We start from the raw sequence: 18770 nt of genomic DNA, 5'->3' as shown, positions 1-18770 counted from the left end.
ACTATTTAGAGATATAAGTACGAAATTGAAATTTGTGACATTTTAATTTGCAAATCAAATGTCTACGACAATGAATACAGTAGTATAAATCTCAGGTAGTCTTAAAGTATTGAGACTTTTGCGTACGAGAAAGATTTAGTGTTCCAAATCTGCGGATATATAAGTCGCAAAGGATCAGCTCAACGTTATTTGGTAGCTGACAGTTGAAGCTAGTACAAATGAGAAAATTATTGCAATTCTTAGTACCATACGCAAGGTATTGTGCCAAGAATATGAGTGAAGTTTCTCAAAAGTCGCTCAATATCATTTCATTTTGCGGTACATTTCATTATTACAATTTCATTTCGATAAAGACACAATTTCATTTCATTTCGATAAAGACACGGTTTGTAATTTGTACCGTTTATCGGTAAGATTCGTTATCAAACGGAATAGTCAAAACAGTTCAGTCGCTAACGTTCTAGATGTCCAAAATGTTCTATGGGCGATTCCAGAAAGAGCGGATGATATTCTGGAAAAAGTCAAGCAAAATCGGCATGCAACCAGTCCTAATAGTGCCAATGACTAAACATCCATCACCGAACAATTTAAACCATTTGGAGAAAGCTGGCAAAAGAGTTGATTTTGAATTTAACGTCCCTTTAGCAGAGAGGCTATATGAGACGGGACCTACTGATTAACGTGGAACGAACCACATGAGCTCCCACCGGGAATCGAACCTGGGTCTCCCACGCCAAAGGGGGGTACACTAACTGCTTAACCACAAAGGAGCTCAAGCTGGCAAAAGAAAAAGAGATCTCTACTTTTGGATACTACATGATCTGACTCAAAAGCATTTACTATATTTACTTTCTATTCGCGAATGTCTGGTGACACGTAACAAACCTGAGCCATTTCTCAAATAATTGCTCACGAGTCATGAAAAATATGAAAAAGAAGAAACTGCATAGCTTGTAGCAAAGCCCACACTGATCCCCAAGAAGGCTATACTATGTGTTTGGTGGGATTGGAAACATGTCGTCCATCACGGACTTCTGCTGCCAGACAGAACAATAAACTCGAACCTGTGCCTAGGAATTTAAAAGATATAACCGGAACTGTTCAACAGAAAGAGTGTCGGATACCACGCTGACATCCATACATCTTTAAGGATCCATTAGATCTTGCGAGAACTTGACTGGGAGATTTTTATGCAGCTACCGTATAATCCGGACATGGCACCGTCAGAATATAATTTGTTTCGGTCTCTCCAGAACTCCCTAAGGGGGGAGTTAAGTTAATTTTAAAAGAGGACTGTGAGAAACCACGAGTCACAATTGTTTGACCAGAAACAACAGAAGGTCTATAGCAACGGGATCATGGCTTTACCGGAAAAATTACAGAAAGTCATCAAACAAGATGGTGTACATGCGCTTTTATATAATGTTGTTTTCAAATAACAATAAATGTCTTCAAAATTTTGACCTTCAGAGACTCAATGCGTTTTAGACAACCTGATACTATTAAATCTTATCTTATGTCTACTCGATAATACTCTTATTATTCTACGACATGCTGTGTCATATGTGTCACTGGTTTGATTGATTGATTGCAATTTTGTCTCTGTCCAACTTCATTTTCATATTAGAGGGGACTAACTTTAAAGTGCAGCGTCAAACAGTATTCGAGCTTTAATTTGTAACGTAATAGTCCCAATAAATGTATTTTTGTATGCATTTTGTATAAGAACATTTGTAAGAGCGCAAAAGATAAAAATGACATAGAGGGAGAGATAGTCTAGCATTGATAGGCCTATGTCTGAAGTGAGCTACCATCTGGTGGGCAATTTCGGTACCAGGTCGAGAACTAAGCCGGGCCGTTACGAATTTGACTCACTTTGGATCTAGCAGGTAAGACGTAGAGATGGAATTTAGCTCGCGTCTATAATAGGTTATAATTTATATAATGTAAGAACTCATATCCTTTTAAAATCGATGTAAATGGGAAAGGAAGTCTTATGGTATCATCCCGGCATAAAAAGGCTTCATATAAATATATTTTTGGAGATTTAAAACTTCTAAATTGTGAACCTGCAACGAGGCCATTTGCATACGAATCGTTTGTGCTCACTTCTATCCTTTTTACAAAGTTGTTACTAGTATTGAGTATTTAAGGACCTTATGGTAAAGGAATATTTGAAGAAACCTATATTTAAATTATTATTTTGGTATTGCACAAAAAAATATATATTACTTGTTGTTACTCGTTACGAATTCACTATTTGTTACTCAACGTGTAAAAAAAAAAAGCAAAATTTTTTTTGTTAATAAATTTGTTAATTTTCAAATCGTATATACTTCACACGATATTAACTATATAACCTGTGCTGGCTTCCGTCAATTTTACGAAATTACTAGAAGCCAAGCATGTTACATAATATATAAAGCTGCTAGATCCAAAGTCCATCAAGTGGGCAAGCATAAAATTTACCGCTGTCTTCTTGATGAGATATCGTGTGGAAAAAAAAAAAATCATTGAAAGTTGTGAGCACCTTAGAGATTATATTAAGTGTAAAACATGAGTGAACATAACCTAATTTCTTTCTCTGATAATGAAGATTTAATTGAGAGTAATGAAAGTGATAAAGGTGAATTTAATCAAACTATTGAAACTGAAAGTGAAGTTGGTGTGGGTTACCCAAACGTCCAGGTTTTTAGAGAGCCACTTAATGTTGAGTTGAATGCACGAGGTTCACGGGAGCCATTTCGTACTGAACAAACTGCACACAGAGCGAGTGGGTTATATGGTGCAGAATTCAATGCACACTCATTTAGAGAACAATACTGTTCTGAACAAAATGTACAAGCTCCGTGTGAGTCATTTAATAGTGAACATTTTTCACAGACAATTAGGTACCCATGTCCACGTTGTGGCAATATGAGTGGTGCAGGTAAACCTTATGTAAACCAATCAAAGGTATCTTGGACTAAGGTTCCGATGCGACGCGGTGTGAATGTACAGTCTGTAGGCCAAAATAATCTTGGACAAGGCACAGGTATACATCAGCGTAACATTTATTTTTCAAAACACAATACTAAAGGTACTCCCAATGTACAGGGTAGGCAGGATCAGTTCATGAAAAATGAACGAACTGTGTCTTATAGGAATGAAAATGAAAAGCAGTGTAAACAGTACATTAATAATGAAAGTAGAATGCCGTCTTCATTGGCACAGATGAATTTAATGCAGCCAAATATGGCACGTCCTGCTATTCAATGCAATTTTGATAAATTGCTAGGACAAAGTGTTTTCCGTTCATTGGAACAGCAAATTAAGTCATTACCGATAGTTGATGGCACAGATAGCCATTCTTGCTTCATCTTTCTGGTTAGGTTAGATGAGCTTATAAGGAGGTATGACTTAGAATTAGAAGCTATTTTGGTAGCAAGTTTAACCCAAACTAGGGGTGAATTTAACAGAACCTTTCATTCTTTCCTTACACGTTGTAATGATTGGGAGGAAATTTGTACTAATTTGTTATGTAAATATATATCCACAGTAGGTCGCACACAATATGTACGAAAATTCTTCTACCGATTAATGAATGATGGGGAAGAACTTGGAACATTTTTCCAAGAGAAAATCAGTGTTGCCAATGTTCTTGGTATGACATACACTGAACAAATATTTTGTAATATTGTAACCAGTCTGGTTTTACCAGAAATATATCAAAATTGTTTTGGGGAAGCCATACCATCTTCAGTTTCTGAATTGTTGACCATAGCGCAAACTTACGATCATTTTGTTAAATATCAAAGAGATTATGTGTCACTTAAAACAATGCCACCTGCTATAAATATACCGAACATTTTTGAAGAATCACAAAATCATTCTAAATTTCAAAAACAAGTTTCTGGCTTACAAACGGAAAAACGTAACCTTATTAGATGCTATAAATGTGCTGGTTATGGACATACTCAGCGGTTCTGTGTTAGTGGAAAAACTATGCGTACATCAGTGCCACCTTCAAAAACACTAATTAATATGCAGCGTGATAAACAAATATTATTCATTATTGTGCTAATTGCGGGCATCACAAACTCTTGTTTATTGGACACAGCTTCTAGTATCAATTTGATAAGCAGAAAATATTTACGACAAATTATGTGTCGTGTTCCTATAAAACCTACTTCAGCAGAATTAGTGACTACCACTGTTGATGGTCATTTGGTTGAACTACATAAAAACACAGAAATTAAATTTTCAATTCAAGGTTGTGAATTCAGTGAAACATTTTACATCATAAACTCTCCACATTTTGATTTGTTGTTAGGAAATAACTTTCTTTTAAAATGGAAAGCTGATATCAAATTGAGTGCAAAACAATTTATAATTGAACAGAAGAATCTTACTGTTCCTCTATTTTGGAGGGATTATTTGTCTCCAATGGAAACTACTCGTCCTATATCTCATTCCAGCGTCTCCGATGCGGTCCGGAGTCACTCTAGAGAGAGGCGCAATGGACAAAGGATAGTTCGGGAAGGACACTGGAAACCAAAAACAAATAAACAAGGTGCCCAGCAGAAACAGCACTGTACCTTTCTGGCAGCAGATTCCGGTGGACCGGAGGACCAGGCCACAACAAAGAAACCAGGTAGTGAATACCTTGTTTATTATCATAATAAAACGAATAGCATTAATGACATATATGATGAATGTGATTCTGACAATTGTAATTTTGATAATACTTCCTCTCTTTCAGTTAAACTTGTAGAACAATACCCAGATTTACCATGTTATGTTGAAAATCATTGTGAGAGATTCAGTGACGTCATCACTGAACAACTAGGGACAATAAAGGGGTTCACTTATGAAATAGAAATGGAGGATGAAACTCCAGTACGTCTCCCCCCATATCAAATTACCGGCCCTAAACTTAAAGCTCTTGATAATTATATAAATCAGCTTATTGACAAGGGAGTGGTTCGTGAGGTCGATTTCTCTCCTTATTCGTCTCCGTGCTTTTTAGTTCACAATAAGGACGGTACTCCTAGACTTGTGATAGCATATTCAGAAATCAACAAGAAAGTAAGGGTTAATAGTTATCCATCCCCGCATGTAGAAGCTACTATAGCGAATTTAGGAAAGGATACCATCTTCGGAAGATTAGATATAAAGCAAAGTTTCTATCAATTCTCTATCTCTGAGAGTAGTAGAAAATATACTACGTTTTGTACACCTAACCGTTTACTAGAACATTTAGTTCTTCCAATGGGATTTCGTTTGAGCCCATATGTTCTTACTAGTTTCATGTATAAAATCTTTGGGGACTTAGTAGGTAAAAATCTTGAAATTTTTCAAGATGATTTCCTTATTCATGCTTCAGATATTGAAACATACAAAAGGGTATTAGAGGAAATTCTTGAACGTTTTCGAAAATGGGGAATTACAGTTTCAAAAAGGAAAACACAACTTTTCCAAACTAAAATCAAATTCCTAGGTTATGAATTTGAAGCAGGAGAAACTAGAATTGATCCGGAAAGGATTGACACTATTCTTAAATTACCTAAACCTAAAAACAAAAAAGGAGTAAATCGTATTTGTGGGTTTTTTAATTATTTCCGAAAATATGTGAAAGATTATGCGGAAATCATGGAACCTCTTCACCGTTTAAGATCCAATAAAATTAAATTTCACTGGGGTGAGAGGGAAGATGAAACCTATAATAATATTAAGCAAGCATTTGTTGAACATGCTGTATTACAATTACCAGACATGAATAAATCCTTTGTCATTCATGTAGATAGTACTTACAAGAAACATTCCGCTATACTTTCTCAATATGATGATGATGGCCTTCTTAGACCCGTATCATTTTTCTCTAAGAATATTTCATCAGTAGATTGGTCAAAAAGCATATACGAACTTGAATTACGTTCTCTTCTTTTAGCTATCGAAAAATTTGAAATGTATCTTATAAAACCCTTTACTGTTTTTTGTGATAATTCATCAGTCACGTGGTTGTTACGGAATCATAAGCGTCAACGTAAGTATGGTACACTAATTGAAAAACTATCTAAATATTCCTTCAAGGTTATTTATCTCCGCAGTAAGCAGAACCTTTTATCTGATTTTATTTCGCGCACGAACAATGGTGTGGAATTCTATACTAATGATCCTTCAGTTAATGAAATTGAAGAATTCGAAGGGAAACCAGTTAACCTTAGTTTCGCCAATTTTTGGAGTTCACCCTTGTTTAGCAAACCGTTAAAAGAACATCAAATGGAAGATCCTGAAGTACGGAATATTATCCAAGAAGTGCGGCGAGGTGAAAGGGCGGATGAATTCTGTCTTAAGGACGGAATCTTAATGAAGAAGACCCGAGGCAGAAGAGACCATGGTTGGAGGATAGTCATTCCTAAGGAAATGGTGTATCCTATCATGAAATATTTTCACTGTGATGAGATGGGCGGATTTCACGCTGGATATTCCAAGACGATAGCGAAAATAGCCTCAAGATGTACCTGGAAGACCTTATACCGTGACGTCAGAGAATACGTGAAAGGATGTCAGCGATGTCAACTCTGCAAGGACACCAACAGAAAAAAACAAGGAATTTACTACAGTAGGAAAGTTACTACGCCAAACAACAGTTGGTATTTAGACACTGTTGGCCAGCTTCCAAATTCTGGACCTTATCGTCATATTCTCGTCATTACGGACGCAGCATCACGATTCGTCATGCTTCAACCTTTGCGTTCCTTGAATTCCAAGGTTATATGCAAACATTTAATGAAGTTGTTCATGTTAGTTGGACAGCCTCAGAAAATCATTCATGATCGTGCTCAAGTGTTCTGTAGTCATCACATGAAACAATTTCTCTTTAGTTTAGGTATCCAGGATGTGAGTACAGCTCCGTACAATCCTAGCAGTAACCTTTGTGAAAGAGTGAACAGAGTGCTTAAGAACATGCTCCGTGTTTATTGTAACGAACACCAAAATAATTGGGCTGAACTGTTGGACAGAATCCAATTCACCTTAAACTGCAGTAAGAGTGAGAGTACGGGATACGAGCCATCTGAATTGTTTCTTGGCAGAAGACTTTATACACCTTTGGACGTGTTGTGGGAAATAGACTTCGACGAGTTAACTAAGGCGCCGGATAAAGAAGAAAGGTTGAGGAGAGTCATCATCAACATTGATAAAGCCTGGCGTAGAAAGGAGAAATGTTATAATAAGAATAGAGAACCTAGTAATTATTTGGAAGGTCAGAAGGTATTGGTTAGGAAGTTTCAAAAGGCTTCATTACTTAAACATTATACACCTAAATTATCCCCCTTATTTTATGGGCCATTTGAGGTCATTAATAAACCTACGTTAAACACTCTATGGTTAAGAAAATGTGATCAACCTAGTGTTATCATTAAGAGACACATAAATCACATTAAACCTTATGTTGATAACAATAATGAATCTTAATATGTATATGTTACCTTGTAATCATTGTTAGATATTTTCTGTGGGTTTATTATTTTTTTCTTTCCAGAGAGAAGTATACCATATCTTCCTAATACTTTGTAAAGCAGGCGTGGCAATAAGATGTAATATGTAAGAGAGTAGTTTAATATAAGATTCTGGAAAACTGTAAGTAAAGAATTTATTTCTTGGTCAACAATTCATATTCCATTTATTGTGGACTATTCCTTTTGTAATAAGGTTAGTATCATATATAGAGAGAGGGGTAGGATATATTATGTAACGTAATAGTCCCAATAAATGTATTTTTGTATGCATTTTGTATAAGAACATTTGTAAGAGCGCAAAAGATAAAAATGACATAGAGGGAGAGATAGTCTAGCATTGATAGGCCTATGTCTGAAGTGAGATACCATCTGGTGGGCAATTTCGGTACCAGGTCGAGAACTAAGCCGGGCCGTTACGAATTTGACTCACTTTGGATCTAGCAGGTAAGACGTAGAGATGGAATTTAGCTCGCGTCTATAATAGGTTATAATTTATATAATGTAAGAACTCATATCCTTTTAAAATCGATGTAAATGGGAAAGGAAGTCTTATGGTATCATCCCGGCATAAAAAGGCTTCATATAAATATATTTTTGGAGATTTAAAACTTCTAAATTGTGAACCTGCAACGAGGCCATTTGCATACGAATCGTTTGTGCTCACTTCTATCCTTTTTACAAAGTTGTTACTAGTATTGAGTATTTAAGGACCTTATGGTAAAGGAATATTTGAAGAAACCTATATTTAAATTATTATTTTGGTATTGCACAAAAAAATATATATTACTTGTTGTTACTCGTTACGAATTCACTATTTGTTACTCAACGTGTAAAAAAAAAGCAAAATTTTTTTTGTTAATAAATTTGTTAATTTTCAAATCGTATATACTTCACACGATATTAACTATATAACCTGTGCTGGCTTCCGTCAATTTTACGAAATTACTAGAAGCCAAGCATGTTACAAATTCGAGTCAAATATCTTCCCCCAACAGGAATCAGTATCATACACAGTAATTATAATAGTAACAACGTAAATATTTCTTCATTCATTTCCACAAAAGTTATGATTTTGCCGTTTCAAGAATTTGTAACATGAAACAAATGAAATATTCTATTCATTAAGAAAATCTTGCGAATCAGAGAATACTAGTTGGCTAATTATAATTTACCTTTCTTTTTTGCTCTTTGAATACAGGGTTAATTGAGGAGATGAAGCTCATTTTTCGAACGCTGAATAGATAAAAAAAAAAAGCGCTTCTCGATGACTCCATGTTTTTTCCTTGATACTTGTCTACAGGCAGATCGGTATATTTATTCCAGACTTCCAACGCTTATGTGTAGCGTAGTTTGGAAGTTTGATTGTTTCTCAAATTGAATATATGTATTAATACATTACATAGTATAGAAACACATTAATGCTTACTATGTTCAGCGCCTTTTTAAAAGCAATTTTATTTACATATATTACATTATAGTTAGCACACACACGATTATAGAGAGAGAGAGAGAGAAAATGAAAATTTACTTGAGGATGTGTTGGGAAATGTCTACATACACGTTACATACATGTACATACATGTTACATTAAAATATTTACAATAGTAGATTTATAACAACGCATACTATTTGACAATAGGAAGATGACATGTTATAATATTGTAAATGTCATAATATGATAAGGATATTTTGTTGTGTCACTTCTAATTTTTTTCAACACTTCTAATTTTTCAATGCTTAATGTTATACAGTATAGAGTAGATAATGATGCAGCAGCTGGAATAAAGAAAAATATAATATAAATCTGACCCAAATAATCTTTGTGAATATTTTAATAAAAAAAATGGTTATATTTTTATTGAAAAATTCTGAAATTGGAACTTACAATGTTTTGACATTGCTGTCTTCACATAATAAAGAGATAGTATTGGCAAATAACTTTCATAAAAATACATGTATACTGCATAAAAAAAATATTCATATGAAAAAATCATTGTTTCTTTTCTACCCAGTCTGTGAATAATAAAGTAAAAAAATTACGAGTTTGTTCTGTTTTCTTTAGCTCTATGTATAACAGGAACAGTGTAGTTTACCACCAAAATATACCTGAATTGAGTCTTGATTTTTAGGTATGAAAATATCTTGTTTAATCTTTTGGTTACCAAGTTCATTTTACATGGTAGGTATTGGTACCGGGGCCCATTTAAAAAATATAATATAAAAAGAGGATTTCGAATAGTTACGTTCAAATGTTCGTAGCTCAGGCCCTAGTTAGCTTAGACACCTGAAATAAGAAGCAAAGTACACAGAATACAACAAGGAAAGTACGACTTATGGACATTCAGCGGACTGTAACCTCAGTGAAGGACAGGGGATGGAAAATTGTCCAAGTATGATTATAATACTCTGTCCAGCAAGTATGCTTTGTTTGGTGTGTGTTATAAATTGACCATAAATGGTTTAAATCATCAGTACAGCAAAAAGGCATATTATAAATTAGCTCTCAGGTTATACAGATTCGAACTTGAGTTGAACATTATGTTTTCACTGAAGATAAAATATCATAGTTTCTTAAGTTCACTACGTAGAACTTTTCCAGCATGTGATCTTGGAATAGCGTCCAAAAATTTTACACCCCCTTTCAGTTGTTTGAAAGCCGCTGCTCTAGTCTTAACGAACTCTGTTACATCATTCTCTTGTAACTGAGAGTTTTTGTGTCGCACTACATAAGCTCTCGGTATTTCTCCACTACGTTGATCAGGAATTCCTACTACCGCTACATCAGCGACATCCGGAATTTCTCTAATTAGCATTTCTAGCTCAGTCGGTGACACCTGCAAGGTATTAATTATAATTACACTTAACGAAACAGAGGTATTTCCTTAACGCAACTAGAAAGTTAACTGCACAACTTGAAAAAACTATAGATATACATTAATGTTATACTTCAATACTAGTGATAGCAACATTAACAACGAAATTTACGGAATATTTAACATTTTGCAACAGTTTATCTTTAAAACTATGCTATTTTGAGGGGTATGAAGTTTCCTTTCATAAAGAATGCAACTAACATAGGTTAAAAGCCATATTATACGTAAGGATAGTTTCAAAGAGAAAAATGGAATGAAAGTAATCGACAACAAAGTATACCGACCTGAAATTAAGGAACATCATCTCAGTCTTACATAAAATATTCAAAATGTTTTTTTTTTTACATTAAAAAAATTGTAAGCCTAGTTAGCAACTTTGTAATAAGTACTGTACATGATATTTAGATTACTAAATTCCTCAAATAAAATAAATATACTTGCGAGTTGACGAGCAGTCAAAAACAATATCCCTATTTTCGAATGTGCAAGGCTTCAATCTCTGTTTAACATAAAGAATGAAACTATAGGGTATAACGCTAAATAAATGAATAAGGGAACGCCAATGACTCTCAAGAAGATTAGATATTCATATGTACACTCATAAAGAAATATTTTTTCATGTTCGGGAGCACACATTGTATAAAACTTTACAAAGCCTTGGCAGAATGGGAGATTAGCCTCAATTCCCGGTAGTTTAGGTCCTGGATTAAACTGTAGAGTCTGCGCCTCATACAGCCTCGCTGCTGTATAGGACGCTAAACACTAACCAACAACAAACGCAACAGTTCTGTTTGTGTTGTTCGTTCAGTTTATGTCATTTGATAATTACAGGGAGCATTATATCCAGTACCTATAGTATGTCCAATATAAAAATGTATTTTCCAGACGTCTTTTTCTCTTTAGAGTGTAAACGTTTACGCTAGCTTTATAAATTTTAGAGACATTTAGTATTTATGCCTTACAAATCTATACATAGTTATCAAAATAATGGAAACACTTAATACAATGCAACTTATAAATTAATAAGGCGTTTGACCTATCCTACTCTGTAAACAGATTGTATTCGTATGAGTTATGAATCGTTCATAGAGAAATAGTAAACTGTACCCTTCTTCATACAATGTAGCATTCTGTCCCGTATGCGAATCGCTGCTCTGAAATTGACAATAGATGTACAATAACGTTCAAGTCGGGAGATTGAGAGAGCCAAGGGAGGTGTTGAAGTTAATTCTGATGTCCATCAGACCATGCCGGAACACGTCTGATTGTGTATATTGTTGCATTGTCATCTTAGGAGGCTGAATTATTGTTGCCAACAATAGATGTTCAATAACGTTCAAGTCGGAAGATTGAGAGGGCCAAGGGAGGTGTTGAAGTTAATTCTGGTGTCTATCAGACCATGCCGGAACACGTCTGATTCTGTATGTTGTTGCATTGTCATCTTAGGAAGCTGAATTATTGTTGCCAACAATAGATGTTCAATAACGTTCAAGTCGGATGATTGAGAGGGCCAAGGGAGGTGTTGAAGTTAATTCTGATGTCTATTAGGCCATGCTGGGACACGTCTGATTGTGTGTATTGGTGCATTGTCATCTTGGAAGGCTGAATTATTGTTGCCAAACATTTGCATGATAGGATGTACAGTACTTACACCCGTGGTGGTTCGGCTTCAAGAGGTAATGCCCTCTATACTGTTAGGTTCAATAAGCGTGGTGCCTTTGCACATCCTAAATAACTGAAAGTGTAATAAATTTACCCTAATGATAACGTATGTATATTTGTATATCAAATTCGACGGTCAATTACTTTCTCTTTCATATTATTGCAATTAAATGGACAACGGTGAATTCATTCTTAATATAAAAGATCTGCCACATCATTTTATTCTCTTTAATTGTTTAATGTCCAGGTCTGCAGTATCCTTAGCTCTCGAATAAATACATACTGGAGTTCTTCAGTTTATTTTCGGGGCGCCTCTTTCTTCTTCTCGTTATAACGTTAATATTATTATTCGTACCGACAGACAGTGTTGCAGCCGAGACGACACGAGACGAGAAAAAAAGTCTCGTAAATTTTCTAGAAGTCTCGTCTCTTCTCGATTCTCGAAAACCTCTTCTTGTCTCGTCTCATTTTGTAAATTTATGTACAAAATTTATGACCTGATTTCATTTTTAATTACATCTAAAAGTTATCAGAATCGTTCTGCGTCACGAGAGGTTCACGAAGGATGAGAAATAACAACATAGAAACCATATTTACAATTGGTGTATATATATTGTGTAATGACTTAGGTATCTTTAAATTTGTTAAATGCTCTTCATTGTATTCGTACAATCACTTTATCCATTTATAGTTTTTATACTATGAATCGTGGAACACTAGAACAATGTTTGAGACGTGAGACTTGAATGAACTATTGTTCCCTACGAGTCTCGAGAAATTTCTCGTCTCGTTTCAAATTCAAAAAGGTCTTGAACCTCGTCTCGTTTTCTCGTCTCATATGCTGCACTACTGACAGATAAAATGAATGGCCAGTATTTGTTCTGTAACTAACATTACGACTTTTATAACTGCGTAGCCAAAAACGGAACAAATGCTATAGCTAATGTATAGTATCTCGAGTACGAGTGTCCAGATAACTTCAGACAGCTTTCCATATGTAGTACATCAGACAAAATATTTTGGAGGATTGGTAAAAATTACTTATGAATGGTTACGATGAACGAAATATAGTCGAGTGATGAAGAGGAACATAGGGATAACAGACGACAGCACTTTTAGTCATGTAAAACTGTCAGAAAATTCATACGCTCACAAAATTATTTTAGTGAAAGATTACAAGAAGTACAGTACGATGTTCCTTACTTAGTATTAATGTCAAATATAGTTCATAAAGCGTTAAACATTTGTATTATTATTATTATTATTATTATTATTATTAGTATTATTATTATTATTATTATTATTAGCTATAAGGAAAAGCTAGTACAGCTAGTAAGATTATATAATATAAAGTCAGTTACCAGGTATTTAAGATATTAAAAGCAATCAGCATGCTTATAATCACAGTATAGGTGTATCTATCTTGAGGCTCCAGATTTGGAGGCGGCTGTAATACCTTTGCTCTCAGCTTTCGCTGACTACTGATCAATGATACAGTTATTAATATATTAGTGGTCTGCGTTTCTCATGCTTACTGGCGGATTTGGTAACGTATGACATACAAGATCACTGTTTCTATTTCCGCGTTCCTTCATTTATTCCCCTAATTGTAACAACCACGTTGTTATTTTCACACCGATCAACATCATTTCTGTGTCAAATCGGTAACACTAGTCTTCTGTTACCTGCAATACCGGACTCCTGTTGTTGAAATAACACGCGAAAGTGATAGTCATGCAGGGACCAGTAGCTCACATTACAACTGACTTTTATCAGCATATTTTTTTCTTTGTAAGTTTGTAGTTCTATAAATATCTACTGTAATTATTAATACATTTTGTTGTTTTACTATAAAGATATACTTTTAATAAACCTATTCATTTAATACCTGATTCCCTTTAACTTTAATTAGCTCTTTGATCCTGTCTACCACATACAAATACTCGTCTTCATCGTAGTAAACAACATCTCCAGTATGGAGCCAACCTTCCTCGTCAATCGTTTCTCTCGTTGCTTGTTCGTTGTTCAAGTATCCCTTCATGATCTGCAAGATTATAATGTTAACAATAATCATTAGCACAATTCGTTTTAGATTTTGATCACAGAAAAAAAAGTATCTGTATAATTAATACAATTGCAAATATAGTGTCATAAATTCATTCATTTGATGGATTTAGAACTACTTAGTTGAACGCCGAAGTTCAGGCAAAACCAATATGAGGTTTAGGGTCGAATACACAATTTAGGTGGGCTGATTCCCAAAATGCATTTTAGCTAGATAGGGTAAAGGGATAATATAAATCGGTATTTAAATCGGTATTTGTTAAAACGTCAATTACTATTTTATATATTATAATGTTTCCTTGTTTTTAAGGAATATGCATGAATACTATTTGGTCTAGGAATTAATTCGTGCGGGTGGACAAGAGATGGCGCAACGAACGGAGCGTCCCACAGTTCCGTGTATCCACACATGTGTTGCAAACCCCTGTCATCGCGTATCGTTCGTAGTATAGGGCAGTGGATTAAAGCGTCAACAACACCAGTTTGTAGTTAAGTGAACATGGCGCAATTTGTGCCTGATAAAGTGTTTTTGCGGGGTGTCCTGCTGCATTACTTTAACATGCAGAAAAGTGCGACTGAAAGTCATCGTATTTTGGTGGAAGTGTATGGTGACCATGCTCTAGCTGAGCGAACGTGTCAGAAGTGGTTTGCACGGTTTAGAAGTGGTGATTTCGGCTTGGCAGACCAAGAGCGAGCTGGACAGCCAAAAAAATTTCAAGACGAAGAATTGACAGCATTGCTCGAGCAGGATTCGTGTCAAACGCAGGAACAACTTGCAGCAGCATTAGGCGTTGATCAAACAACAGTCTCCAAACGCTTGAAAGCCATGGGAATGATTCAAAAGATGTCACATTGGGTTCCACATGAATTGAAAGACAGAGACGTTGAAAGACGAAAAACCATTTGCGAATTGCTGCTTCAACGACAGAGCAGAAAGGGGTTTCTGCATCGAATTATTACGGGTGATGAGAAGTGGATCCATTACGAGAACCCTAAACGAAAAAAGGCCTGGGTGAAACCAGGTGAACCAGGTCCATCACAACCAAAACGAGATATTCACTGTGCAAAGGTTATGCTGTGCATATGGTGGGATATGAAAGGTGTGGTGTACTATGAGCTGCTGCAACCGGGTGAAACTATGAATGGAGAACGTTATCGACGACAATTAATGCGTTTGAAGCAAGCTCTGGCCAGAACACGACCAGAATGGGAGAACAGACATGATAAACTTATTGTTCAACATGATAACGCTCGCCCACATGTCGCAAAACCGGTCAAAACCTATTTAGAAAATGTCGGATGGGAAGTTTTACCCCACCCGCCGTATTCACCAGACGTTGCTCCTTCGGACCAGTGTTGGGAAGTAACGTAACGCAAGTAACGCGTTACTTGTAACGCGTTACTTTTTAAGTAACGTTTCCTAGTAACGCGTTACATTTTTTCCAAAGTAACTGTAACGGTAACGCGTTACAAATTTTTAAGTAACGTACCTAGTTTGCGTTACTTTTTTCGCGTTACATTTCGGATGAGTAACTACAATATATGTATTTTTTTTTCGGAAACAAATGTTTCTTTCCTGTAAGTGAATTTCTCAGAATGAAACAATCGAGCATGAACTATGTATGTCAGTGACCGACAGTCACAGACACACAGAGAAACAGATAAGTTCGTAGTGTCACTTGCTGATTTTTGAAGATGAGGACAACCTTAGGGAAATCACGTGTATTGATTGCAAGCACCTGGAAGATTTTGTCGTAGATTTTGACAGCATCAAATCAATACATTCAGTGAGTGAACTAGGAGTGCAATGATACCGGTAGTGTATTTTACTTTGATTGGTGTTGTTTTTATAAAGATGGAAACGAAAATATGTTACCGTTCGATCATTTGAAAGAATACTTTTTTTTCTTAAGAGCTCAGGGTGATGGTGGACAGAATTTAGAAGTAAAGTGTCTGAAGTGCTCTGGCGGAAAATATTTATCAACAACTAGGGTGCCATAATTAACGATTTACAGTATGAGGTTAATATGAATAAACTGTGTTTTGATGAGCAGGCCTACTTTATTACTAGAAAATCGTTTGCTGATGGTATGTAATATTGAAATTCTTTCAGATCAGTTTGCTTATCCTAGAGTCCCGTTGATTATAGAGTAGTATAATTTTCTCTATATTCTTTATTTTTAATTTTACATAACAACATTGTTATTATTATATAATTAGTTTAGCAGAATAATAATAAGCAACCATTTTTTCTAACGCATAGGGATAAATACGAGTCAAGCTAAAACTCGACTCGACTCGAATTCAAGTCGAGTTTCTAGTCAAGTCAAGGGTAATATCCTCGAGTCGAGTTCCGAGCCGATTCAGTTTTTCGCGTCGAATTTCGAGTCCAGTCGAGTTTGATAAATGGCTCGTTCGTTTTAAATCATCTTCAAATCATGGCCTGATTACACTGGAAAACGAAAGCCATAGAATACTTTTAGTGTTGCTCACGAGAGGGGACACTGCTTGCATCTCGTCTCGTCTCGATAATGAGACCACAAGAGATTTTTTATAACAAGCTCGGCTTGGCTCGGCTCAACTGAGAAGATGGCTCGAGCCGGCTCACTTGGGGTGAACCATCGGCTCGAGCTGGCTTGGTAGGGATGAGCCATTTGCTCCGTTCGGCTCAACTGAGCCGAGGCTCTAGTAGAGTCGGTTGGGTGAGCTGTTGGCTCGGCTCACTTCTCGGTTCTGGTCGATAGTGAATGAGCTGTAAGCCGAGCTTCTCGAGTAGTTGACAATTCTAAACCCGGGCCGAGCAGTTTTGAAGATATTTGGCCAGTGCCCTATAACTTTTAACAGTGTTTGGCTCGACCCAGAATACTCAACCTAGACCCTTAATCTAAATTCAGAAGCTCGTGAACAATGTCCTTGACTCGTAGACTTCACGACTAGCGAGATTGGCAATCAACTAGTTTTTTAGTATTCAAATACAAACGGCCTACGTTGTTATAATTAATAATAATAATAATAATATAAGTTGTAGTAGTAGTAGTAGTTTCATGTATAATAATTATATTGTCTATGTAATATACTTGAAAAATGTACTCGAAACTACACACCGGATTTGGCTCGAGTCGACTCGAAATTTGACCCCAATTCGAGTCGAGTTCTCGGGTCGAGCTCAAATATGTCTGTTTCTAGTCGAATCGAGTGTCAAAGAAAACTCACTCGTGTCCTCCCTATGAGTAACGCAGTATGGCATTTCATCAATGTTATATTATATGAAAATGTTCATATATCAAGTAAAAATTTGTCCTTGCATTTATATAAAGCGATTCAGAACGTGCAATAATAATAATAATAATAATAATAATAATAATAATAATAATAATAATAATAATAATAATAATAATAATAAGAAGAAGAAGAAGAAGAAGAAGAAGAAGAATAGCGGTAGTATTAGTAGTACGGAAAATTGAAGTCATAATTTTTTACACATTTTTAAAGTTTCGGACCTAAAAGTAACGCGTTAGTAACGCGTTACTTTCGAAGTAAAGTAACAGTTACTTTTTGGAGGCAAGTAACGCGTTACTAACGCGTTACATTTTAAGAGAAAGTAAAGTAACTTGTAACGCGTTACATTTTTACAAGTAACTTACCCAACACTGCTTCGGACTACTACTTGTTCGATTGCATGAACAACGATTTGATTGGACAGCGGTTTACTTCTTCAGAAGATATCGAAACATGGGTCTCTGACTGGATCACTTCCAAGGATGAGGACTTCTTTCGCCACGGAATCCGTACATTGCCTGACAGATGGGCAGTGGCGAAGGGTGATAGTTTGAAGAGGGTAGGCCCAATGTTCTACTACTACTACTACTAATACTACTACTATTACTACTACTACTACTACTACTACTACTATACTACTACTACTACTAATAATAATAATAATAATAATGAAACAGATTAGATATAAATATTTTACTACAGAAACACAAGAAGACAAATTCACATAAATTTAACGTAATTGTAGTCCATCGACAGCACTTATTCGACTGGATCTGAATTTTCATAATGAAATTCACGTATGAGACTCATAGCTGATCTTAATTCGTCGTAATGCAATTTAATTGTTTATGGGATGAGAAAAATGAATTATCACATTATCTGCGCTTTACAAGGAACATATGTGGTTTAGTCTACTTGTACTGAAACAAATTCTGCTTGTAAAATTTCGTCTTTAATAATATTGTTCAAAACACATGACAAGAATTCAATCAAGTCATTTTGTGTGTCACTTAATTCCCCTTTAAAAACAGAATCATACTTAAATATTTTTTTCATACGCTGCTCTTTATATGTCAACAACCCCAAATAATTTTTTGTACCAATGCATGCAAAACTCTCTTGCCCTCTGTCTGTTCTATTTTCAACACTGGCATTGGACTTCGTTTCTTAATAACACAATAATTTTCAAAAGATCACTGACATAGAAGATTCTTTAATAGGAATTATATCATGTTCATATTCTCCACTTAGTTATATTTTCTTTCATGCACTTTTGCAAATGTAAGAAAAAAATGTCACCCACAATATCTCAGAAACACACACTCTACTCAATTCTAATGAGCTCAACGAGTCTGATTTCGTACGGGTTTGCGCCACCGTAAGGGAATAA

At 35.5% G+C, this 18770-nt stretch overlaps 1 protein-coding gene across 1 annotated transcript in view; it reads right to left on the bottom strand.

The window, feature by feature from the left end:
- Positions 1 to 8962: 8962 nt before the first annotated feature.
- LOC145660540 (uncharacterized) overlaps positions 8963 to 18770 on the bottom strand; it is a 58674-nt gene continuing 48866 nt past the window's right edge. The window contains exons 7-8 of the mRNA XM_081725733.1: positions 13926 to 14081; positions 8963 to 10336 (exon numbers count right to left, since the gene is read on the bottom strand). Coding sequence (XP_081581859.1) covers positions 10064 to 10336; positions 13926 to 14081 — 429 coding nt within the window. The 3' untranslated portion in view covers positions 8963 to 10063. The remainder of the gene's footprint in view (positions 10337 to 13925; positions 14082 to 18770) is intronic.

This window comes from Thermobia domestica, chromosome 9, assembly GCF_964235325.1.
Source record: "Thermobia domestica chromosome 9, izTheDome1.hap1.1, whole genome shotgun sequence".
NCBI classification, from domain to species: Eukaryota; Metazoa; Arthropoda; class Insecta; order Zygentoma; family Lepismatidae; genus Thermobia; species Thermobia domestica.
The sequence above is the reverse complement of the archived record's forward strand: the minus strand, read 5'-3'. Positions and strand labels throughout refer to the sequence as shown.